Here is an 11,182-nt window from a genome sequence, read left to right on the forward strand (position 1 = left end):
ACCCCAACTGTTACAGGATGCTTGAAACATACTGCTTGAATTCTTTAATCATTTGAACTCTTATGAATTTAATGGATCAAATTAGTGATCCAAGACTAAGAAAATAACCAAGCTAGCCAATCTTCTGTTAATGAGTCATCCTTAGGTCTATGGATTTCCTACTTGGAGTTGAAAAACTCAGCATTTTGCAATAAGCAGAAAAAGAACAAGAACTTGAAACTTGATGTCAAAATCAAACTGTTACTCAGGGAATTTATTGCATTTCATTAAACATGAGTGGGAAACATAATACTTTTGTTCAGTCATCAATAATATCCCTGTAATTTGCTACCAGTCAACAAGGATTCTTTTCATTTCACCAATGAGTTCCTGTATTTGTTCCCTAGTATGCAAAGGGAAGGGATAAACACATGCACAATCCAACTGTCCATCCCTAATCGTATCGAATATGGCAATAGAAGGGCCTACCCCGTGCACGGAGGCACAACCGATGAAGTCTTCTAATCCGATTTCTTGATGCACTGTGCTGGAGTTATCGATCACGGGATCTTCAAACACAGAGATCAGAGAAGTCCTTAGTGAAGAGGCGGGCGTTAAGCCAGGATTATCAATGGCCTTGCACATGAGGAAATTCAGGTCTCCCATGTCTGAGAAATGCTTGTTGTTGTTCTTGGCGTTAATAAAAGATGTGTAACTTCTCTTTGCCAGCTCCCATATATCTTCACCTCCCTTAACATCATGTGTGTTGAGGATAGCAGAATGATAAAAACCTGCATGATTTAGGTCATTATTTTATATACTCTCTGCAGTAAACATCTTTAGGATACAAGAATAGAAATGAAAAATAAGTTCAAGAGTGGTGAACTTTTATCAAATATAAGAGCAATCACATGGTATTGGAGTACGGCGTACCTGCCCAAGCACTAAGCTAAAGGGTCTTTATTAGAGAGCACTTTATCCCCCATGTGGGACTTCCCAACGCGAAACCGGATTTAATCGGGCCTCAATGTGGGTGTCGGATACCGTATATTTGTTAAAGGGCCTAAGGTCTAATAGGATGTTTCCAACAGACTATGGATAGTTTGAGCTTTTCCCAAGTACATAGAATAGGACAGCCCGATGCACTAAGCTCCCGCTATGCGCGAGGTCTGAGGAAGGGCCGGACCACAAGGGTCTATTGTACGCAGCCTTACCCTGCATTTCTGCAAGAGGCTGTTTCCATGCCTCGAACCCGTGACCTCCTAGTCACATGGCAGCAACTTTACCGGTTACGCCAAGGCTCCCCTTCAGTTAATTTACTTGCAAGTCACATATAGAAACTTTGGTATTTAACTTGAAGTAATTAGTCGTGGACGAATTGAACTCCGGATAGATTGCAAAGACTGCAGGTAATGAGTTATAGATTCATGGGCTCCCAATAGGCTAGTCTTTTAGGTCGGGTTCTTCTATTCAGTCTATAACAATTAGTAGCATAGTTGGGGCAGCTGAGGAGAGTGCCAGGAGTGATGGCCTTGAACCTCGGGAGGGGTGCTAGCCATGATTATTTGGTAGGATGCCAGGAGTAGTGACCTGGACCACGGAGGGGTGCTAGCCGTGACCAACTTGTAGGATGTAAGAAGTGGTACCAGCTGCGACTTATAACTAGGGCCTAAAAAGAAAATAGGAAATGCAATGCCCGCGGTGACCAACCGGGCCAGATGGGTGTCAAGAAGAATGGTCTGGATCCAAGAAGTGATTTCAGTCATGACGGATGAGGTCGTTGGTCCTCAAGTGGGAGCATAGTAATGAACTACTTGAGTCCCTCATTGGCCACTAGTCAGTTTTGACCTTTAAAAGTAAAATAAGGCAAATTCTTGGGGCAGAGAGAGTAACTAAATACTTGCAAAAATAATCATTTTATAATTGAAATCTAAGGACATGAAAAGGGGAAAAACATAAAAGAAAGGTGAACAGTTTTATGGCAGTTGAATGCATTAGCAAACCTGGAAAATCAGGGCTAAGAACTGGATCAAGAATTGAGCGGCAGTTAATAAGGGTTACAACTGCATACTTCTCCCATTGATCCTCAGGTAGGCCTTTTGAGCAATGAGCTGCAATTAATCCAGCAGCAGCCAACACCCCACACAATTTTATACCTCTTGTTTTGCAGCCCTGCCAAAATTCAGACTTTGTTATCCACTAATATTCCTTTTCGGACTAAATTGCTAACTATGTACATTGACAATCAGGGGGTTGTGACAAGTTGCTTTATTTTTTAAGGTAACGAACTCACACTTACCGTACACAGTTCTATGTAACTAACCTCTAAACCTTACCATTAAAAGTATTTGTACCTTGTCAGTGTACAAAAGTTAAACCATTATTCAAGCTATAAACATGTTCTAAATTGAGCAATGGTTTAGACCCCATGGGCCAATTTCCTTTTTTTTGACAACCAAGAAATCTCCGAGACAGTGGTGCACGTCACGGAACTTGGGGGATGATGGGTTGCCCCTTTACTCGTCTCCACCTAAATACCACCTTTTTTTCTACGACAAAGTTTGAACTTGTGACATGTCCGAGTCCACACATCACGTATTACACTCTTACATCATCAGCTCAGGAGCGACCCAATGTCATTTGAACTAACACATTGAAACTATGACTAACGCTAGAATCCAAGGCCTTGTACTAAAGCCAGAAAACTTATATTTCACCACATGTTATTGTTGGGTTTGTTATTTAATAAATAATAACAAAAGAGGTGTGAATGAAAAATGATGGGAAAAGAAATGGAGGGATGACCCGCGACCCGGTCCGGTCTAGCCCGTTTTTCTTTCCCGGATTAATTTAAAGTCGTTTTAAATTTCCCGCAAAAATTTCCAACAGCCATGGCTGTTCTGAAACAGTGTCACACCTGTTCCAACAGCCATGACTATTCTGAAAAGTTGCAAACCTCTTCAGAGGGTCACACCTGTTCCAACAGCCATGACTGTTCTGAAAGGTTGCAAACCTCTTCAGAGGGTCACACCTGTTCCAACAGTCATGACTATTCTGAAAGGTTGCAAACCTCTTCAGAAACATCACCAAGTTGGCTATAAATAGACCTTCAAATCCCAGAATATTTACTTACGAAATTTTCTGATTATCTTCTTCTTCTTCTGCTGCACTAAAATTCCAGCGTGTTTTGCTGCCATCGAGTGGTTCGCTGATCATCGGCGTTTTTGGTACCAACACTCCAGTGAGTTAAATCGTTCTATCCTGGAGGATATATTCCATAACCTCGGGTACTTGAGGGGAATAATTTCCTTAAGGACACACTGTGTATTCAAGTGGCTCGATTTGTTCCTTCAACGTTTCAAAAATTATTTTGAAGTTCGAATATTATTTTTCAGAATTGTTTCTACTAACTTTCTGTTTTATTTTTCAGAAAGATTACTGTTTTATTTACTTACAGCAATACAGATAAATAACAATCTTAAGGAAATTATATTTATTATATTCTGTATTCTGTCTGAATTTTACTATTCTGATTTGAAGATATAAAAACTTCATCAGGGTATTGAAATTCAGAAAACGATTTGAAGAACATAAAAACTTCATCGTTTTTCTGTAAAACAGTATATAAAAATCTTAGTTGTTTTTATTACGTACTGTTTATTGATTACAGTATTATTTACTGTTTTGGTTTTGCCATTAATTAATTTCTTCTGTTGTTGACAGTAAGAAATGGCAAATGAAAATGGAAATCCTTCTGCGACTGTTGGTGCAACGACGATAGCCTTGTCAAGCCGCACTGCTGTTCCTCCGGCTGAGAAATCGGGGAAATTTTCTGGAACCAACTTCAAAGGATGACAGCACAAGGGTGTTCTTCTGGCTTACCACACTTGGTATGCAGAAATTCATTAGTGAAGAGCCTCCAGTGCCTGCTGCGGACATGCCGGATAATGAAAAGTTCATGGTTGTTGAGGCATGGAAGCAGGCAGATTTTCTTTGCAAAGGCTATATCTTAAGTGCTTTAGAAGATGACTTGTACAATGTGTACAGTGCAATGAATACTTCGAAAGAATTATGGGACGCACTTGAGAAGAAGTACAAGACAGAAGATGCATGCTTGAAGAAGTTCGTGGTTGCCAAGTTTCTAGACTATAAAATGATAGACAGCAAAACTGTGGGAACCCAAGTTCAGGAGCTTCAACTTATTTTTCACAACCTTATAGCTGAAGGTATGGTCGTGAATGAAGCATTTCAAGTAGCTGCTATGATTGAAAAATTGCCTCCTTCGTGGAGAGATTTCAAGAACTATCTGAAGCACAAACGCAAAGAAATGAAGTTGGAAGATTTTGTGATACGTCTAAAGATCGAGGAAGACAACAAAACAGCCGAGAAGAAGTCTCGTGGAAATTCACGATCATGGGAGCTAATATCGTTGAAGAGACTGCTCCAAAAGTAAGAAGAGGAAGAGGTCTTCTGGACAAACTAAGGAGCAGAACAAAAAGAAATTCAAGGGCAGCTGCTACAATTGTGGAAAAGTCGGTCACAAAAGCCCAGATTGTCGTCTCCCGAAAAAGGATAAGAAGAAGGGACAAGCCAACATAGTGGAGAAGAATAATGAGATTGATGATCTTTGCGCAATGCTTTCGGAATGCAATTTAGTTGGAAATCCGAAGGAGTGGTGGATTGACTCTGGAGCCACTCGACATGTTTGTGCTGTCAAAGAAGCATTTGCGACTTACTCTACTGCTGGTCCGGAAGAAGAAATTTCCATGGGAAATAATGCAACAGCCAAGATTGAAGGTTATGGGAAGATATTCCTGAAGATGACTTCCGGCAAGGTGTTAACGCTTAACAATGTTCTTCATGTTCCTACTATTAGGAAGAATTTAGTTTCTACTTCTTTACTTGTAAGGAATGGATTCAAATGTGTATTTGTTTCTGATAAAGTTGTTGTAAGCAAGAACGAAATGTATGTTGGAAAAGGCTACCTCACGGAGGGCCTTTTCAAACTCAATGTAATGGTTGTTGACAGTATGAATAAAATTTCAGCTTCTTCTTATTTATTGGAGTCAAATAATTTATGGCATATTCGTTTAGGACATGTCAATTATAAAACCTTGCGGAAGTTAATTAATTTAGAAGTATTGCCTAAATTCGAGTGATAAATCGAAATGTCAAATATGTGTTGAATCCAAGTTTGTAAAACATCCTTATAAGTCTGTTGAAAGGAATTCAAATCCTTTAGACTTAATTCGTACTGACATTTGCGATATGAAGTCGACACCATCTCGAGGTGGAAAAAAGTATTTTATTACTTTTATTGACGATTGCACTAGATATTGTTATGTTTATTTGCTTAATAGTAAGGATGAAGCAATTGAAGCATTTAAGCAATACAAGAATGAAGTAGAAAATCAATTGAATAAAAAGATCAAAATGATTAGAAGTGATCGAGGTGGAGAATATGAATCTCCGTTTGCAGAAATATGTTCGGAATATGGAATTATCCATCAAACTACTGCACCTTACACACCTCAATCCAACGGAATTGCGGAAAGGAAAAATCGGACATTAAAAGAAATGATGAATTCTTTATTAATAAGTTCCGGATTACCGCAGAGTTTGTGGGGGGAAGCTATCCTTACAGCTAACCGAATACTCAACAGAGTACCCCACAGCAAAACGCAATCTATTCCATATGAAAAATGGAAAGGAAGAAAACCCAACTTGAAATATTTCAAAGTGTGGGGGTGTCTAGCAAAGGTACAGGTTCCTTTACCTAAAAGGGTTAAAATTGGACCAAAAACAGTAGATTGCGTTTTCATTGGATATGCTACAAATAGTAAAGCATGTCGATTTTTGGTTCATAAATCTGATAATCCCGAGATTCATGTTAATACGGTAATGGAATCAGATAATGCTGAATTCTTTGAAAGCATCTATCCGTATAAAACTGAAAGCGAGTCGTTAAGTGAAAAACCTAAACGACCTCGGGAAGAACCAAAGGAAAATACTCCAAGTATAGAAGATCCAAGGCGTAGCAAACGTCAAAGAACATCTACGTCCTTTGGACCAGATTTTGTGACATTCTTGCTTGAAAATGAGCCTCAAACTTTTAAAGCAGCTATGTCGTCTTCTGATTCAGCATTTTGGAAAGAGGCAGTCAATAGTGAGATTCAATCAATTTTGGATAATCATACATGGGAATTGGTTGATCTTCCTCCAGGAAATAAGCCTTTAGGTTCGAAATGGATCTTTAAACGGAAAATTAAAGCTGATGGCACTATTGACAAATATAAGGCAAGACTTGTTGTCAAAGGTTATAGACAAAAGGAAGGCCTTGATTACTTTGACACTTACTCGCCAGTAACGAGGATAACATCTATTAGGGTGTTAGTGGCACTAGCGGCCGTGTATGGTCTTGAAATCCATCAAATGGATGTTAAAACAGCTTTCCTAAATGGAGAATTGGAGGAAGAAATTTACATGGAACAACCTGAGGGTTTTGTGGTTCCTGGTAAAGAAAAGAAAGTGTGCAAACTTGTTAAGTCGCTTTATGGACTTAAACAAGCACCCAAACAATGGCATGCAAAATTTGACCAAACAATGTTGGCAAATGGATTTAAAATCAACGAGTGTGACAAATGTGTTTACATTAAAAATACTCCAGGTCATGAAGTCATTGTTTGTTTATATGTTGATGACATGTTGATAATAAGCAAAAGTATGGCAGATATAAATGCTACAAAGCGCATGTTGGCTAGCAAATTCGACATGAAAGACTTAGGAGTTGCTGATGTGATCTTAGGAATCAGAATTCGCAAGACTCCACAAGGTCTAGCATTATCACAGTCTCACTACATTGAAAAGGTACTTGACAAGTTCAAGTATTTGGATTTCAAAATTGCCAAGACTCCAATTGACGTGAGTTATGCACTTCAAAAGAATGAAGGTGAAAGTGACTCACAACTGGACTATGCAAGAGTATTGGGAAGTTTGATGTATATCATGAATTGTACGCGACCAGATATAGCATGTGCTATTAGCAAACTGAGTCGGTTTACAAGTAATCCCAATCAAATACATTGGATGGCAATGAAACGAGTTTTGGGATATCTGAAACATACCCAAAATTATGCTTTGCATTATAACAAATATCCTTCCGTGATCGAGGGATATAGTGATGCAAATTGGATCACCGGATCATCTGAAGTTAAATCCACGAGTGGATATGTTTTCACAATTGGGGGTGGAGCAGTATCTTGGAAATCATCCAAACAAACGTGCATCGCCCGTTCTACAATGGAATCTGAATTCATAGCTTTAGATAAGGCCGGTGAGGAAGCTGAATGGCTCCGGAATTTCTTGGAAGATATTCCATTTTGGCCCAAACCTTTGGCACCTATATGTATACATTGTGATAGTCAAGCGGCAATAGGTAGGGCAAGGAGCGTTATGTATATCGGAAAATCTCGTCATATCCGACGGAGACACAATACCGTTAGACAACTACTCTCTAGTGGTGTTATCACAATTGACTACGTAAAGTCAAGAGATAACGTGTCGGATCCACTTACAAAAGGCCTATCTAGAGAGGCAGTTGAAAGATCATCAAAGGGAATGGGGTTAAAGGCCTAGGACAAGTCATCATGGCGGTAACTCTACCTAGCAGACTGGAGATCCCAAGAGCTAGGTTCAAAGAGATCAAACAAAGTTATGAATGACGGTTCAACATTGTCAACTAACTCAACCCATTCTCGTGATGAAGACAATGTTCAAAAACGAGGTAAAACATTAAGGCTTTTTTTTTTGATGAGTTAATAAAGCTTAAAGCTTTTTAATGATTTGCTAAGTCTGGCAAGATATGACCAGATAGTGTGTCTTTAGGATTACACGTTTAGGAATCACCTATGTGAGTGTGAAGTGGAAGCCGCTTCAAGAAGAATGAAAGTAAAGGCCCATTCTCTAAGCACTCATGAAACCAGGCGGTGTTCTTGGCTGAGACGAACACAACCGTGAGAATCATAGATGGTTAAGGATTGATTGTGTGACTTATGTTGTCTAGGTATACAATAAAGCTCGACGGTTCAAAGATATCAAATCTACCGATTGACCGAGTATATCCGATATAAGTTCACTACGGAAAGTTCAGAGGGAAACCTACTTATCCAGATGCAATCAATTCTTGTTTGTAAAACACACACACGCCCGTGCATTCCTTTAAGTTTATAGCCATTCCCCATTCATGTGGGGGATTGTTGGGTTTGTTATTTAATAAATAATAACAAAAGAGGTGTGAATGAAAAATGGTGGGAAAAGAAATGGAGGGATGACCCGCTACCCGGTCCGGTCTAGCCCGTTTTTCTTTCCCGGGTTAATTTAAAGTCGTTTAAATTTCTCGCAAAAATTTCCAACAGCCATGGCTGTTCTGAAACAGTGTCACACCTGTTCCAACATCCATGACTATTCTGAAAAGTTGCAAACCTCTTCAGAGGGTCACACCTGTTCCAATAGCCATGACTGTTTTGAAAGGTTGCAAACCTCTTCAGAGGGTAACACCTGTTCCAACAGTCATGACTATTCTGAAAGGTTGCAAACCTCTTCAGAAACATCACCAAGTTGGCTATAAATAGACCTTCAAATCCCAGAATATTTACTTACGAAATTTTCTGATTATCTTCTTCTGCACTAAAATTCCAGTGTGTTTTGCTGCCATCGAGTGGTTCGCTGATCATCGGCGTTTTTTGTACCAACACTCCGGTGAGTTAAATCGTTCTATCCTGGGAGGATATATTCCATAACCTCGGGTACTTGAGGGGAATAATTTCCTTAAGGACACACTGTGTATTCAGTGGGCTCGATTTGTTCCTTCAACGTTTCAAAAATTATTTTGAAGTTCGAATATTATTTTTCAGAATTGTTTCTACTAACTTTCTGTTTTATTTTTCAGAAAAATTACTGTTTTATTTACTTACAGCAATACAGATAAATAACAGTTATTGTTGACATACTCTATGTTTCACAGGTGACCTGTATATTTCTATTTTTTGACAAATAGTACATGCATGTGTAAAGTTGTACATCACGTGAAGAGAATAGTACCCTGCATTCAACAAGGGCCATAAATTTTCAACCAACATAACAAGATAATGGGACCAAAGAATTTTTATTGGGTCTACCTTTGCCTAACTTTATAGAAAATGAAACCAAGAGATTACCTAACTATTTTTTCAATGTGTCTTTCCATGCACTTTTATCACCTAATTTAATTCATTTACTTTATATTTTTACCTCAATCAACTAATGTGATTTGATGTAAACATTGAGTCAGAAGATCTTATTATTACATTTTCAAATTAATAAAACGATTTTCTTGTAAAAAAGAAATAGAAGTCACGAATTATGTAGTTTGATGTAGGTAAATACTTACACACGATATTTGAATCAAACCAGACAATTTAATCTTAGAGGTTAAATATTTAGAACTAGCATACACATTAAAGAAACGAAAAGTTTAGATCACATAAAAATATGAAAAAATTACATCAAATGCGATTTGATGCAAATATTGAGTCCAAGTTAACCTTCTTTTTTGTTTTTTTTTTTTTAAAACCAAAAAAAATTTAACTCGGACTCAATATTTACATCAAATCACATTTCATCATATGGTAGATTGAGGTAAAATTATAAAGTTAATAAATTATAATTAAGTGATAAAAGTGCATATAAATACAAATATGAATCAATTAGTTTAGTATAAATACTGAATATGAATAAATTTCTCAAACCATTGTGTTATCTTCTTGATGAAATATTATTACCGGTCTACTTAATTAAGTAAACTAAAAGTTATTGTCATGTGACCATGTGGTCACGAGTTCGAGCCGTGAAAACAACTGCTGCGTACACTAGACCACAACGTGGTCTGTGCCTTCCTCGAACCGCGCGCGTAGCGGGATCTTAGTGCACCGGGCTGCTCTTTTTTATTAAATTAAGGAAACTAAAAAGAAAAAAATGGAAATTATGAGAATGTGATATAAACTTACATCAAGAATGCGATCGGTATCTTCTTTATTCAACTGCAATTTTACAACTTGAGATCCTCTTGTTGATTCACTATCTATGAAATTCAAATTAGCAAATCTCAGTGCATTCAAACCATACCCAACCATATCTATCCCACGTGCCCAAAATGGTTTATTAGCTTTTCCAGCAGGAATATATTCCTCTATTCCCAAACCAACCTCCATATTTTCCCTTAATTCCAATTCTACCCTTCCTCCTTCATTTTCATTCATCCCTTTTCCCTTCTCACTACTCATCAGCTCCAGCAACTTCCTCAGCAACGCCAACGCCGCCGGCCTGTCACACGTTGACGTGTGAATCCGTAAAGTAACTGCCCATTTCTCATCGCTTAATCTATAGATGCTCGGGAATAGAACATCAGTGTCGGAGTGATCAGACGACGTGGCGGTATTTACCCAGGAGTTTTTGTTGAGTTCGTGCTCGAGGATTAGGTGAAAATCGGAGATTGAGGTATGATTAGGGATTTTGAGCTGTTGAAGAATTTGAGCCGTTGATGAGATATCAAACGGCTGGATTTGAAGGTGAGAAGTGGAGGGAATGATGTAAGAGTAGGAGTTAGTTGTGGGTTCGTAGTGGAGTTTGGATTTGAGGATAGGATTGGAATTTTGAAGTTTGTGGAGGGCATTTTGGAGAAGTGAAATGTCAGGGGATTTTGATAAGAGGAGAGCTAAGACTGTTATCCCTGTGCCACCGGGAACCGCCTTGCACCAGCTGTGCTCCGTGCTACCTGCCGGCCGGGTTTGAAATTCACACGGCGGAGCTGCGGTGGTGCTGCTTTCTTCCTCAGCCATGAAAAGATGGGAGTGTGGTGTGTGATAGTTATAATTGAGTGATAGCTAAGAAGGTACTTGGAAATGGACAAATAGATTGAGTGACAACTGAAAAGTACTATAAAGTGGACAAATAAAGCATCACTGCTCTTATTATCTTTGTAATACATAATTTTTATTAATAAATCTAACTTGATGTTTATTCCTTTATCTTTAATTGGAGGTCTTTTCGAGTTCTTAATATAAAGTCCTCTTTGAAAAAGTGCGCTTTACCTTGGTGGTAAACTAGTGTGTACGCTGACCTTAAACTTATCTTAAGAAGGTATTGAGGTTGTTTCCGATAAACCCTC

The 11,182-nt window shown here is 38.5% G+C and overlaps 1 protein-coding gene across 1 annotated transcript; it reads right to left on the bottom strand.

Moving 5' to 3' along the window:
* Nucleotides 221-10,941, bottom strand: LOC109229758. The gene is made up of 3 exons (XM_019395313.1): nt 10,023-10,941; nt 1,983-2,151; nt 221-770 (listed from the first exon to the last, which is right to left on the bottom strand). Exons 1-3 carry the CDS (start codon nt 10,851-10,853, stop codon nt 328-330), a joined length of 1,443 nt encoding a protein of 480 aa, XP_019250858.1. The 5' UTR covers nt 10,854-10,941; the 3' UTR covers nt 221-327.

The sequence above is a fragment of the Nicotiana attenuata genome, chromosome 7 (genome assembly GCF_001879085.1).
Source record: "Nicotiana attenuata strain UT chromosome 7, NIATTr2, whole genome shotgun sequence".
NCBI classification, from domain to species: domain Eukaryota; kingdom Viridiplantae; phylum Streptophyta; class Magnoliopsida; order Solanales; family Solanaceae; genus Nicotiana; species Nicotiana attenuata.

Coding starts and splice junctions, on each gene's coding strand:
- LOC109229758 (XM_019395313.1), bottom strand. CDS start 10,853: ATGGCTGAGGAAGAAAGCAGCACCACCGCAGCTCCGCCGTGTGAATTT. Junction 2,152..10,022: donor ATACCGATCGCATTCTTGAT/GTAAGTTTATAT, acceptor GAATTTTGGCAG/GGCTGCAAAACAAGAGGTAT. Junction 771..1,982: donor TCTTAGCCCTGATTTTCCAG/GTTTGCTAATGC, acceptor TAAATCATGCAG/GTTTTTATCATTCTGCTATC.